Here is a 15,232-nt window from a genome sequence, read left to right on the forward strand (position 1 = left end):
TACCTATGCTTAAGCAGTTTTCAATGTTCTCAGGTTGATTATGAATTTCTGAGTCTAATTTGAGAGACTTATTTCAATATTTTTTCAAATTCATTTATGATAAAAGTAGTTTTATTGAGCATGCCAGTAAAAGTTGTCAGGAAATATTAAAATTATTTTTGTCAATGAGGCTTAACAGTATTGTATTAAAAGATTAATTATTTCATAAGATTTCTTTTGATACTAATACATTATAATTTACAATTATGCTTGCTTCCCCTGCCACCCAAAAATGACTTAATTCAAAATAAAAATGTAAAAAGCAGGGGACTTAACATTTTTTAAGTTTTTAATGTCAGAATAGAAACTGTTGATAAGAAAGTGAGAAATGGATATATCAGGAATTTGATATTGGATACTTAGTGAAATTGAACACTAAATTTAGCTCTGAGTTTTCAGACAGCAGGACAAAAAGGGGAACTCTAGTCATTGTTAAATAAGAGAAAGTATATTCTTGATGTAACAAATTAGTATTGAAATTGATTTATGAAAGAGACTGTCTCATGTGTCTTCTAGTGTGACACAGTGGATTTCCCAAAAGATGCAGAAAATTAGTTTCATATAATGATTTCTTATATCAGTCATAAGGAAATAAAGCACATGATATTAAGACCACAACTCAAAGAAGGCATGGGCTTTTAAGACCAGTGAATGAGTCCATTTTAAGGCTTTTTGGCTGGCACAATATAAACCTTTCAAAATGTATTTTACTGATTCAAATCTAAGCTATTTTGTTTATAAAATGATACAGAGAAGAGAGTTTTATTTAACAGTCCAACTCTTTGTGACCTTGTGAATTGTAGCCTGCCAGGCTTCTCTGTCCATGGGATTTCCCAGCCAAGAGTAGCTAGAGTGGGTTGCCATTCCCTTGTCTAGGGGATCTTCCTGACCCAGGGATTGAACCCCGGTCTCCTGTATTGTAGGCAGATTCTTTACTATCTGAGCCACCAGGGATGCCCTTTTATTTATAAAATGATACAGAGAAGAAAGTTTTATTTAACAATATTTTAATTTCTTCCCCCTGTTGCTTTCTACCTGACAGCTGTAATGCTTTTAAAGTAGTAACAGAAATTCCTTGTCATTTTATTCCTGTCTAAATTATCCATGGTTCTGTTGAAATAAAAATTATTTCAGAATACTGAAGCAGACTCAAAAGTACCTGCTGGGTTTTTGTTACTAAAAATTCCATGACATCTTCCAACTTCTTGGAGGACTAGTTCCCTTACAAGGTTAGCATTTAAGATTAATAATTTGTATTTACATTCTAAACTTGAGATTATAGGATTAAGGTGTTACCCTTCTCTGTTGAAGTTCATAAAATGCTGTGATTTCTATAAAAACAAAATGCATATAGCTCAATATTGTCCTCTTGTTCTACAATTTAGGGTTGGCTGCTAAAAAAATTGTTTTATAATTAGATTATAGAAATAGGTCTAATTGTGGTTATCATATTTTTTTAATTTGAGCTTTTAGAGAAATGAACCATTTGTAAGCATTAACTCCTTGGACCAACCAGAAGCATTTTTTTTTTTAATTTCTTTTTCTGAATAGATCACGAATCTTGTATCCTTTGAGTCAGCGTCGTAATTCCACGTGCATTTCTTGAACGCCTAGTCTCTGTCAGACACAGTGTTCCAGTGTATTGTGTGCAGTCACTAGTGCAGGGATCCTTGGAGGCAGATGACAGTCACCATTTTCAGATGAGAAAACTGAGTTTCAAGGGATGGTGTAATATATGTGAGGCCACATGCCTAATAAGTGGAGAGCTGCAGTCTGAACCCAGGTCTGAGGTCCACATGAAGTAACTGCTTTGCACTAGGCTGTCTTGGGTCTCTGTACCTCAAGAAAGCAAGCTCTGTGATGTGAAAGACTGGGAATTTTTGTATGTGATTTTAAAATTTACGTGCTTTAGAACAGTCGAAAGCAATTTAGTGGTGGCTGCTAGCCATTTGAGTTTGGTTTAAAGACAGTCCAGTTTGTACCTTGTTGGTCAAAACAAAATTATACCAGATTTATTTAAAGAATTTAACCATAGAACCCAGTATGTCGTCTTTCTGGCTTCTTTTAAAAAATAATAATAATAAAGAATAAAGCTTTATTTTAAATTGCCTTTTAATTGAATTTGGAAATTGTGTAGACTCTGTGACCAAAAGTACAAATTGCTATTGAGTTGGTGACAAGCTGTTTTCGGGGACTGCTAGGCTGTGGAAGCTTTATTCTCCTCCTAAGCGTTCTCTGCCTTTTTTAAGCACTCCAGTAGTAATATTGGCTTAGCTTCTAATTTTGGTTTTGCTTTTGTGTTTTCTCTTTCTCTTGATTGTTCCTTTCTTCTTCCCGTGGCATTGTTGTTTGTTCTTTCCATGCATCACCTGTGAATACCCCCTGCGCTGACCAATCAGCTGTTGGTGAAGGGGGTGAATGAAACTCTGGTAGCTCAGAGGGTTGTTCCTGCTCTCATAACTCTCTCCAGTGACCCTGAAATGTAAGTGTCGTCCTTGCCTTTTACCTTCAGCATCCCTTTCAAAACGTGCCTGTCAAGAAATAACCATCAGCTTTTAAATTCATTGAAGAGTAGGTTTAACTCTTTCAAATAATAAAATGGGATCGTGCTTACTTGGTTTTAAACTATTATACTACTATTCATGTGTGGGTTTTGTGTTTTCAAGTCCGCCTTCGCAGTAAGCCTAATGACAAGGCCATGTATTGAAGGGGTTATTAGTAGTAGTGTTCCTCAGTAAACAGCTCCAAAACTTGAAACACGCTGATGGACTATTTCTTCCAAGCCAAGAAGGGGTGCTCTGCTAATCTCACTAACACGCTGTTACCAGTAAGTACAGTGGCATGAACCAGAGGCTTAACGTTTTAATGTCTCATGTGGGTGACTAAACCAAGAAAGGCCAATGAGTCTGCCTGCCCATCCTCAGTCACAGCTAACCCAGTTCTCATTCCAGTTTACCAAACCATTTTTTATTGCATGTTGACTGGTTTACAGCTGACTCTTCGAGGCATGAGTGAAGCGTTAGTTGACAAGCGGGTTGCTCCGGCCCTTGTTACCTTGTCCAGTGATCCTGAATTGTGAGTTCCACAGACTGCGACCTTAAGTTATACTGTCTGTCCTTTTGAGCATTCTTCTTGGTCTGCTTTTTTTAATTTAATTTGTCATTGCTAGCGACTAATACAGTATGTTTACCTTGTACTTACCTTGATATATACTTTAATAATAACCAGTTTTTCGTCTCAAAGAAAATGTCAGTTTTTTTCTTCTTTAATTCTAACAGCTCTGTCAGGATTGCTACGATTCCAGCCTTTGGCACGATTATGGAAACAGTTATTCAAAGAGAGGTAGGAAATGAGTGAAGTTTCTTTCATCTCATGTGCTGCTGAGGGGATGGGAGCGCATGGCCATACCCACGCCCTGTGACTGGGGGCAAGGAGCACACGCATCCATTTTATTTCTCAGCTAATTATGGGCCAGAGGGACCTCAGTGTGTGAGAATACGATAGCCAGCCTTCCAAAAGTATCTTTTCGTATGCTAAGACAATCTCTAGTCTTTCTTCTCAATTAGAAACTTCAATATAAGCCAGCTCTCAGATGTTCTATTCTAAGCGTGTCTGGATATTGCAGTACTGAATAATCCTTCACAGCAGATCTAGGTTCAGAGACTTCTCTTATTCAGTAGACTTCTGGATAGTCTGCATAAATTCCCAATTGTCAGTGTGTGCAGATTTGAAGAGAACAGCCTTCCTCAGTTTCGGGAATGGAGGCGAGAGGGGCCGATGTTCTTGTAACTGTCGCTCATGTCGAGCTGCAAGTCATGCTGTAGACTGGTGTCGCCTTCTGGCAGTCCACGTCGCTGTGACAGCCTTCCGTCGTGCCTGCTTCAGGAGGCTACCAGTCTTCCGCCCTCAGAGTTCATTCTGATTCGGAAACCTGTATGATCTGAAGTTTGTTCGGTTCTGTCTGCAAATTAACTATTAGACACTGATCAAAATCAGTATCAGAATGTTATTCTCTATTATGAGATTGGACATGTCCTTGCACAATGAAAAATGCTGTACAGTAGAATATCAATTATTTGTGGACGTATTAGCCACTTAAATGGAAACCAAGATTTTCCATCTCATAGACATTTCACACACACACACACAAATTATATATATATAGACTGTTTTGTAAAATTTTTGTCATAGAGTTTTTTAATAACAAACAACTTTGTTAGTTGTGGGAAAAAGTGGTTTTTGTTTTTTTACTTACATATATATATATTTCCCTGGTGGAGCAAAATAAAAAAAAATACACTATTCTGCAAAGCTTGCAGTCTTGGCAGAATTTCAACATGTTCTTAAATCCCAAAATAAAAACTTCTTTTAGGGAAATATGAGTAATATATAAGTCACTAATGACTCATTGCTTTCAGAAGGTGAATAAGTGGGTAACTTACACTGTTATCTGTTTTAAGAATTCTAACTTAGACACAAAATCATCATACGTTTATCTTTTTCCCTAAATATTATGGGATCTTTCTACAGTTTGTCAGGGAATATTTGTGTTAAAAAAATAAAATGAGTTGGCAAACATAAAAATGTAGGCTCTTTTCTGAGCTGAAAAACTAGAGAAGTACTTTTTAATTTCAAACTTCAACTCATGTTGATACAAGTCATTTGAATCCAGTGATGCAAGCCATGTTTAGTGTGTGTCTTTCCCTCAATCTGACTGTATGATATTCAATTTTAAGTTGCTGGAAAGAGTGAAAATGCAGTTGGCTTCTTTCCTGGAAGACCCTCAATATCAAGACCAATATTCTCTGCATACAGAGATCATAAAAACATTTGGTAGAGTTGGGCCTAATGCAGAGCCAAGGTTCCGAGATGAGTGTAAGTTGCATTTTTTTACTCTTTTTCCTGAATTGACATGTAAGAGCAAAACCATAAGTTTCTCTGAGGATATGTCATGTGTTAAAGCCTTTTCTGCACTTTGTCTTTCATACACTGAAAGCTACAAGTGAAACAAGTTTCTTATTGAGGATTGATCATTATTGCTGTTACTCAGTGGTTTCTTATACTATATCCTGTAGACATATGAAAAGTAACTCATAAATAATTTCAAGTTATTTTTAGAACAGTTCTTGATAACTTAATTTCAAAATAACTGTGCTCCTTATATTCAGAGATTATTATTTAATTGTTATTTCTAAGGAAATGTATGTGTGTTTTTAGACATGCTATGAAACGTGTACATTTCTTCCACTTAGCCTGCCATTCAACAGTTTCAAGTCGCAGCTTGTCAATCTGCTAAATAACCTGCGTGATGATCTGCTAAAGCATTTTCTCCGGTTTCTATATGTCCCTTCTACAGTGAGCCTCAACGTTCGTGACAGCCGTTTCTGAGTGGTATCAAAGCATCCAATAATTATTATGCCGAAAGCATGACAATTAGCACTGCTACATCTTAGTCCTTTTATTTTTAGCCATTTGACATGCTCTTGAAAGGATCACAGGCTTGGTTTCCTAAGTCAGTTTATAAGAATTATCACCAAGAATATTGTCAGGATTTGGACTGCAGTGTCCAAAAGGGCATGAACACTTATGGAGCTACAAAAACACAATCACAAGATTATTTCTCGATGGGTAATAGTGTTGGTAACATGAGGAGGAAATAATATTTCACATGTTTCACAATTAGTTAACAGAAAAAGGTTTAGTGTTTTAGTGAGCAGTAGGGTTAGTTCCTCATCATAGTAACATCAGATTTACAGATGGCCCTCTGCAGGAGCTTAGACTAACTTTATTGTGGCTGTAATTGTCCTGAAGCAGGTCTTGGCTATTGAATCAAGGGACAGTCTAAATAGTCAGTGGACCTTTGGTGGGCGCCACATGGTTGAGAACACAATCGAACCTTTGTGTGTACATTCAAGAGAAAGGTTGACACATTGCATAGAAAAAAGAAATTTTCTTTTCATAATAATCCCAAAATAACAAGGTTTGGCTAGAGAAAGGATTGAGAATAGAAGTTTCCGGTGCTTGAAGAGGTGTAGTAAACTATTATCCCTGAAGCCTTCTGCAAGTTAACTGTGTATTGACAAGTATGTTTTAAGACCGAAAAAATTTTTTCCACTTCTATATTTACTACTCAGTCAGTTGGTTTCTCTTTTGCTTAAAACTTCACCCCAAGGAACTTAACGTCCTGTTATTAATGAGATGAATGGTATACAAAGTAGAACGCACACTGACAAGGACGCTATATTGCCATCTGTCTGTGTCTACAGACAGTTACTGTTAGGAACTAAAGAAAGGTCAGAGAATTGCAGGGTGGTGACTGCTGTTTCTTGGAGTGGTATTTTTGAGCTTTTCTATCTCTTTTCCCCTCTATTTCTCAGAGAATAGACGACACCGGCTCATCCAGCGGCCCTTTTTCTTCCCCACTCTTAGTGAACACAGGCCCTTTCGGTTTTCATTTTTATCCCAGGGGCCATTTGGTTTTTCCAGTGAGAGTGAAGCCGCTCAGTCGTGTCCAACTCTTTGCAGCCCAGTGGGCTGTAGCCTGCCAGCTCCTCCGTCCATAGGATTTTCCAGGCAAGAATACTGGAGTGGGTTGCCATTTCCTTCTCCAGGGGACCTTCCAGACCCAGGGATTGAACTCAGGTGTCCCACATTGCAGGCAGACTGTTTACTGTCTGAGCCACCGGGGAATATTTTTCAGAATATGATACAATTTTGTTTGTTTTCCACTTTTTTAACTTTATCTGAAAACGTTCAGTCATACTTCAGAGATTTTCTAACATGGCAGTTTTACATTTCAAATCAGTGGGGTTTTTTTTTAAGTTCCTTATTTTAGATCTCAGCCCGTTTATAAAAAGAGAAGACATGATTCCCTTCATTTTTGCTACTGGATCTACCCCAGAATATATTTTGGAACTTTACTAAAATCTGTTTTTAGAAAGTTTCCTATTGATTCATCGTTACTCCGTTTGCAGTTTTGAATCTTTAGGTGAAAGGCTCCAGAAGTGGCCTTATATTGTGTGTTTCCTGTTTTCCTTGCCCACTGAAGGTCATTTGTAGAATACTCACATTTAGGTTCTTAAATCTTTTAACCATTTATCTCCATCTGAGGGGTTAACAGTTGAGTGAATTAGTTGTTACAGGACAGTACTTATATAATGAAATGTTGAATTCTGTAATAAGTGTCTATCTTCAGAGATTTAGGAAGATCCTAAATGATTGCCTTTAACTGTCAGTAGACTAGAATTTAAAGAAACTTGTTTAGGTTTGTTTTCTAGTTAAGCAGTTTTAAGGGGATATTGTGTAGTGTGGTTGTTGAGTTTCTGAGAAAAACATTGAGGAAAGGATTGCTTGAATAAGAAATAACAGAGAATGAGCAGAATGAATAGAGAGGCCACGCTTTTATAGATAAACAAGCGCAAGGAAGGTAAGTTTGGGCAAAAATGAAATAAAGACTCTTTGAGAGACTGTCTCAGAGCCACCGTTTTGTTGAGGCCTCAGCATGCCAGTTAATGAATCAAAGTTTCAGTGAATTCATTAGAAATTCAATGAAGAGTTGAAGTTTTTGTCTTATGGTTTTAGAATACCTCTTAAGTATACTGTTACTAATTTTGACAAGTCAAAAAGTCCCCTAAAAATGGCCGTTGTTGTCCTAAGTTTTTGTGAGTTTTGTTTTTTTTTTTTAACATTTACTAAGGTAAGCTTAAAGATTGTAATTATAGTGCTGATCTATTGAGAAAGAAGATTTTTCAATAAGGAGATTGTGGCTTTAATATATGCAAATTCAGTGTAAACGTGAAAGGAGTCACTGCAAGTGGTCAGAATATGAGCTCATGAACCCGGTTTGGAGTCCCTCACCCAAGCAGGGACTAGAAAGGGGCCCTGAGATCAACAACTTGATAGTCCCTTACACTGGAGCCGTTTCTCCAAGGAGCCCTGGTTTTAGTGGGAAGTGGTGTTTAGGGGTCATGGTCTTTGGCAGTAGGAGCACTCAGCATTACTGGAGTGGCTATTGTTTCTTGGGCCGCTGCTTTTATTTTAGTAGTGTGTTGTCTGTACTTTTGAAATTTTACTCTGTTCATTGAGATACCAGATATTGAGCCCATTGAGTGACTTGAAAACTCAGCCACCTTGTGCTGTTGGACACTGGTCTTTGCTATGAAGTTGAGAAACTAAAGTCAGTAATATTTTCATGAAGTAGTGAAATAATTTGATATTGAAAGAGAATAAGTATACTGTATTTATCTTTTAATAGCAACAATAATACCTGATTTATACAAACTTTATAATAATAACACAAGAGGTAGGTTGTTTACATTTATTTATTTGGTTTTCATTTTTCAGATTGGGAAACTGAATTGCAGTGAAGCCAAATGACCTGTATACATCCTTACAATTAGGTTATAATGGCATGCTATAATCTATTTCTCCCAAATTCTGGATCACTCTTTATTCTGAAAAAACATGCTTTCTTCCCTAGTAAGAAAAAGCAAGTATAGGATGTGGGTGATCTTTTGAAATCATCCAAAATTAAAATAAAATTTTATAAAATGAAATATTATTTTTCAAATGGATAAAAGGACATTTTAGGTTAAAATTAATCATTTCTTTTTCTCTTTTCAGTTGTTATACCGCATCTGCATAAGTTAGCCTTGGTGAACAACTTACAGATTGTGGATTCTAAACGACTGGACATCGCTACCCATCTCTTTGAAGCCTACAGTGCACTTTCCTGCTGTTGTATCCTTGCCTTATTTCGTGCATCTGTATTTAAGGATCAGCTTTGCTATGAACCTCAATTGTCAAATGTTGAGAAGTAGAATTTTTTCTTCAGCTCAAATAAGAAGCAGAGTAGAAGTTTAAACATTTGAGTTGACTTGCCCCACTCTTCACTCTAGCCGTCCCCTAATTCTAAAAGACAGCTTTGAGTCTTCTATCTTTATATGTCCTATAGTTTTGAAAACACTGACTAAAATTTTGTCTGTTAATCGGCTGTATGACTTAAGCCACAAATGAACCACAGCTGAGGCTTCTCTGTTAATCAAAAGGAAGCCTTATCTATGTCCTGGCATTCACTTTTAATGAATGTTTAACCACCTTTATGATCCTATGAATATCTCTTGGAGACATATCACTCATTGAAAAAAAAAATACAGGGCCACCCAGGCTAATCATTGACATTGATAGCAGAACTGGAGGAAGCCTCAGAGCTCACCTAAGCCGTGTCACTCACTGCTTTCTATAAATGATTAAACTAAAACCTGAAGCCATTAGTGACTTCTGTTTTTTAATAGTTAAAAGCAAAATTGTGACTACAACAGTGAACTTTAGCTGTCCTGTTAAATGTTCTCTCTACTATCCTAGACCTAGTAAAATAAAACTAAGAAATAAAAATGAAGTAAAACTAAGAAGGAAGTAAAGATAATGATGGGCAGAACAAGCTCCAGCTTTCAGGCTTTCCCATTAAAAGCAGAATAGCCCTAGAAAGGGGAAATAAGAGGTGGAAGAAGGAGTGAGCTCTAAACACTTGCACAGACTGTGGAGGCTCACGCCACGCAATATAACTGGAGAATTATGGTTGGGACAGAAAGAAATGGTGGGAGGGAAAGTAGAAATGTAGAACTGGGTGTTAAGGAGCTGCTGGTCCTTTCCAGAGTGTAAAGCTTGAAGCTCGATACATGGCTGAGAGCACTTCATTTTGGGACCTACTGCGAATTGCCTAGTCACATGGCTGATGTTAGCTACTTTTTATCATATAGATTATAAAATGGGCAGAGATACCGTAGTTTGATCATTTTGCCTCAACTAACCACATATTTTCTATAAGTTTAATTCTGGTAAAAGCAGAACTTACTATCATTCCTAGTTTATCTTGTTGGCATTTTCAACTTAGAGAAGATAGAGGAAGCAAGAAGAGGAAGTAATAATTGTGAATTCTCAAGGAAGGACTCTTTAGTAATGGAGAAGTGACAAGACCCTTACAAGAAAGTAATAATGGCATTTCAGAGTGTGGCATGTCAAAGAAAGAAAACACAGATATGTTTATACCTGTTCCCTAAACTTTGCAGAAGTAAATGTTTACAAACTTCAGTGAAAAGTTATGTGTAATCTTAAATTTTCTTAGAGTTTCAAAAAGAATATGCCTCAAAGAAAATGAGAAAGTCACAAAAAGAAAGGTCAAAACTTTCAGCTCTGTGCGGTGGTTTCTGACAGCAGAGGCGTCCGTATGGAAGGGGCGTCACTGCATGGTTAGGCACGCACAGACTGTCACTGCAGAGGACACACAGGAAGAAGCCTCCGCACCAGCATAGCAAGGGGAAGCAGCCTCCCAACAGTAGGCCCTGTGCGAGCACTTCTGCCTGAGTCAGGACTTATACTTGTGTCTACAGGGACGTTATGGCCACTGGGAGAATCACGCTGCCTGTGTCTGCACTGTGTTCCACGGCATCCTGAGCTGATGGGACACAGCATCGTGTTTCAATAGGTTTGGGCAAGGTGTTGCGTCAAGAAGTGACATTTAATATAAAATTTGAAGGAGTCTAGAAATATTTGACTTAGAATGGTTTAGCGATGAAAAGATAATTTGAAAATTATTTTAAAGGTGGTTATGAAAAAAACTTAGGCCCATTTGTGTAAACGCTGACGAGCAGGGAGGCCTGTGGTCTGAGAAGAGCTTTCTGAGTTATCTAAAAGTACAGTGACCTCTTCTGTGAAACTGAATGTCCTGTCACTGTTTTGCAGTCAGAGGCCTTATGACCATCACTCATGGATGAGGTAGAGGTGGTTTCTAACATCAGATAGGACTAAATGACCTATAAGTTTCCAGCTCCTAAGAAAGACTGTGGGATTTCATGGGGAAGAGGACCAAACAGTGAGTAGGGAGAGAGGAGGCTTTATTCCTCCCTCTCTTGAAAATAACTGTATTTTCAAGGCAGTAGTTATATGGATTTTTTTACTTAATAAAGTTTATTCTAATTTGCTTCAGAAAAATCAGCTCATCTTTATAGGGGAAGTCATTTACTGGCATTTTTCACTTTAATATTAATATGGTATAATATTAAATAAGAACTATTTTTAAAGGGCTCACAACTATGATAGGTGAGAAAGTGTTGTTAAGTAATGTGAATGAACAGGGTGAACTGTTTTCCTGAGAAATGCATCTGCTTTCCTGACTCCTTTCAATGTCATATAATCAACTAAAACTCATATGACTGAGAAATATAGGTAGTACTAAAGGTATTACAGCAAAACCTCTCTCGCCCAATTCAATCAGGACCAGTATGGGTCAGTTTAACAGAATGGTTGAAGTAAGAAATCTAGAAAATAATATATATCTAAGGTAGCGTCTTTTAACTTAAAACACATAAATATAACTTATTTTACCAGTCTTTTGATGTAAAGTTAAGGCATTTCTTTTGTCAGTCTGCTGATTAGAGTTTTAAACATCAGCCTTCTTAGAATAATCACGTTTGTAATATAATTGTCTATGAATTTCAACTTAAGTGTTTAAAGAGAATCCAGAAACATTTCTGATAATGGATACTGAATTTTTCTAGATTTTTGTATTTTTCTTTATATTTTAATATGCATATATTTTAAACAGCAATGTTTTAAGCAACTGGACTTTCAACTTAATTGTCATGGAAACATTAATTTTCTTTTTATCCTCATTTAAACATCCAGTTAAATTTCATGATTTCATTTTCACCCTTATTATTTCATATGTTTACATACCAAGTTATTAAACTATGTGCTGTAACAATAATGAATGCTTCTGACATGAAGAGATTTGTGGCAATAAACACAGTTAAGTAACTAACTCAACAGATAAGAATGATGCTTGAGGGAAGCCTGTTGGCCCTGAGTGATCAGCATACCACAGTCATCATTTAAGAAATCTGCTTCTGTTGTTCTGTTGGACGTACCAGTTTGGTTTTTGTAAATGTCCTTAACTACTTTCTCTCAAGTCATTTCAGAGGATTTAATGGTTAATCATTTTTTACCTGGTCTCAGATGTTTACGCATCGACATGGAACATCTTTCTCCAGAGCACGAAGTAAGCTGCTGTCATGATTAAGCCATTGTGACCATCAGCACCATGCTCATGTGTTTTAATATCTCCTACGTGTGCGTGCTAAGTCGCTTCAGTCGTATCTGACTCTTTGCAACCCCGTGGACTGTAGGCCTCCAGGCTCCCCTGTCCATGGGATTCTCCAGGCAAGAACACTGGAGTGGGTTGCCGTGCCCGCCTCCAGGGGATCTTCCCGACCCCAGGATCCAACCTTGTCTCCATGTCTGCTGCATTGGCAGGCGGTTTCTTGACCACTAGCACCACCTGGGAGGTTCATTATCTCCTATTCAGACTCATTCCTCTTCGTGTGAGGCCTGATGATGGCAGGCTGTGCTTAATTTTTTCAAATCAAGTTCAGTGTCATTTTACGGATTTGTTAACTAGTGATGAGATCTTAAGCAGCTTCTTTTGCATCTCTCTGTTCAATTCTCTAAAGTAGGCACAACGAGCTGTCTAGAATTTAGCAAGGAATGTATGTGAAATGCTTTTTATCTGCAAAATGCTGTGCAGTATTATCTCAGACCATCAGCTTTCTTAGAGGCAGAGTTTCTATTTTCTGTCTCCATTTCCTCATAACACTTCTCATTCTGTTTATCTTCCTATGTCCTCAGGACAGAAGACACAGGTTCTGTCCCTGTTGTATCATTTATTTCCTATTCTATGTCATCAGTCTGTTTTTCTATCAGCTTTTCTTTAGCCTATTACCATGTTTGACTCTCCTGTCCTAAACAAAACAAAACCAAAATCTGCCCGTTATCCCTGCACCACACCTCTGTTTCCTCCCAGTAGTCCACGCTCACTCTCAGCTCTCACACAATACGCCGCCAGCAAAGCTTCTGTCTCTGAGCTCACCGGTGATCGGTGCTGCCCTGAGCGGACACGCCGGAGTTGTAACCTTTTCCTCCACGTCTTTGTCAGTGCTCGATGTTTTTGGACTTCTTTGAATTCGGTAGATACAAAGTGGTATCTCGTGACGGTTTTCATTGCATTTCCTTGATTGTTTTGAAAGTTGGAATTCTTTATGTGCTTACTAACATCAAAGCCTTTTTAGTTTTTTTGCCCATTTTTCTCACTTTGGATGATATTTTTTCCTATTATTTCTTTGATGTTTGTTGTATAATTGGAATACCAGTATTCTATTCATTTTGTATTTTATGAATATCTTTTCCCAATTTTTTTCATATTTTTGGTCTATTTGAACACTGATTTTTAATTTTAATAGATTGATTAAATCTTTCTAAGACATGATCTCCTATACTTTCTTAAAATGTTTAAAATTGTATTTTTACAATAAAATTCATAATCCATCTGAAATTAGTTTTTATGTATGGTATGAGGCAGTGCGTAAATTATGCTTTTTTCTGTACAGATGACCAGCTGTCCCGTTACTGTTTATGGAACAGTTCATTATGTCTGTACTGATTGGCAGTGCCACTTCTGTCTTAGTTTCCTTGTATTCCTGCATCTCTTACTCAGGAACATTCTTTCCTGCTGATCTCCTTGTTTATTATAACATTGATATGAACTGTATCATTGTAACGAACTGTCTTTATTACAGTTGCTTGTTAAAAAGTCCTGAAATCTAACAGGGCAGATTCAGCATCCTGTCATTTTTTTAGAACTTTTCATAACCCTTATCATTTTTATGTAAATTTTAGCATTAAACAAGGTTCCTAGAATGATCTTGTTCAGATTCTGATGAAGTTTAATTGATTCTATAAATTAATTGGGAGAGACATCAACTTCATAATTTCGAGTCGTCTATCTAGAACATGGGGCTTCCCGGATGGCTCAGTGGTAAAAAAAAAATCCACCTGCCAATGCAGAAGGTGCAAGAGACGCAGGTTCCGTCCCTGGGCCAGGAAGGTACCCTGGAGGAGGAAATGGCAGTCCGCTCCAGTATTCTCGTCTAGAAAATCCCATGGACAGTCCATGGGGTCGAAAATAGTCAGACATGCCTTAGCAACTGAGCACACAAACTGAGCATGCAGAACAGACTGTACCTTACATTTGTTTATGTCTCCTTTAATGTCTTTCAATAAAGTTTTATAATTTTGTTTGAAAAAAACTGTCACCTTACATTTATAATGCTATAATGCTAACTTTCTTTAGGATTATATGTTTTTTAACACTTTGTTATTGGTGTATAGAAATGTATATAACTTTTATGTGTTAAATTTATGTCTGACTAACCTGAGAAACTTTATTATTAATTCCAATAATAAAATGTCTCTGAATTTTTTAAGTAAGTTTCAAATGCAGGAAAGTCACCATTATAATAGTAAATAATATATTATTTTCTAATACTTTTACTGTATTTTTTTCCTTTTCCTTAGTGTAGGCTCTATATTGCTATACCTTTTTACTTCTGATATTAATTTGCTTTTTGCTTTCTTTTTAAAGTAGTTTTGTTAGGGGTTATGAATTTTATTAACCTTTTCAAATATTGAACTTTTGACTGTTGATTTTTCTCTGTTTTTTAGTTTGACTGCTGTTTTCATCTTTATTTCCTTCTGCTTTCTTTAGGTTTGATTTTTTTTTTCCTGTTTTTCTAACTCCTTAAGGAGGAAGCTTGGGTTTTTCACTTGTTAACTTTTCTTCTTTTCTGATACATAAACACAAGCCTGTCAGTGTTCCTTTAGCCACATCCCTTTTGCTCCATTGTAGCTTTGTTATCATTTGGTTCAAATTAGATTCTCATATCCATTATTTCTTTATTGATCCGTGGATTTTTGCTTCATGAGGTAAAGGTAGGTAATTTTATGAGCCGGTTCTCTTATATTTGTATTAACTTTTTGTGATCTGGTTCTATCAGCTATGAAAGACAAGTTAAAATCATGATTGGGAATTGCTTTCTTTCCCTCTTTTTTAGCTTTTTCCCTGTTGTGCTTTGTACATTTTATAGCTGCCCTTTACCAACCTGAGGGAATTTGTTTTTATTGCTGGTTGGTTGAGTATTTTTATCATGAGGGGTGGTTGGATATTGTTAAATGTCTCTTTCTGAGTCAGTTGAGATGATTACATAATTATGGTTTTTTATTCTCTCACAATGTTTGCTATTAATGGGTTTTTATGCTAAAGCAACCTCTGAACCCTGTAAAAATCCCACTTAGTTATGATGCA

General features: G+C 36.8%; 1 protein-coding gene across 1 annotated transcript in view; it reads left to right on the plus strand.

The window, feature by feature from the left end:
• RELCH (RAB11 binding and LisH domain, coiled-coil and HEAT repeat containing) overlaps nt 1–15,232 on the plus strand; it is a 106,534-nt gene that overhangs the window by 81,864 nt on the left and 9,438 nt on the right. Inside the window, exons 24-28 of the mRNA XM_052660270.1 lie at nt 2,439–2,521; nt 3,318–3,381; nt 4,776–4,914; nt 8,662–8,778; nt 12,006–12,094. Coding sequence (XP_052516230.1) covers nt 2,439–2,521; nt 3,318–3,381; nt 4,776–4,914; nt 8,662–8,778; nt 12,006–12,094 — 492 coding nt within the window. The remainder of the gene's footprint in view (nt 1–2,438; nt 2,522–3,317; nt 3,382–4,775; nt 4,915–8,661; nt 8,779–12,005; nt 12,095–15,232) is intronic.

The sequence above is a fragment of the Budorcas taxicolor genome, chromosome 22 (assembly GCF_023091745.1).
Source record: "Budorcas taxicolor isolate Tak-1 chromosome 22, Takin1.1, whole genome shotgun sequence".
Lineage (NCBI taxonomy): Eukaryota > Metazoa > Chordata > Mammalia > Artiodactyla > Bovidae > Budorcas > Budorcas taxicolor.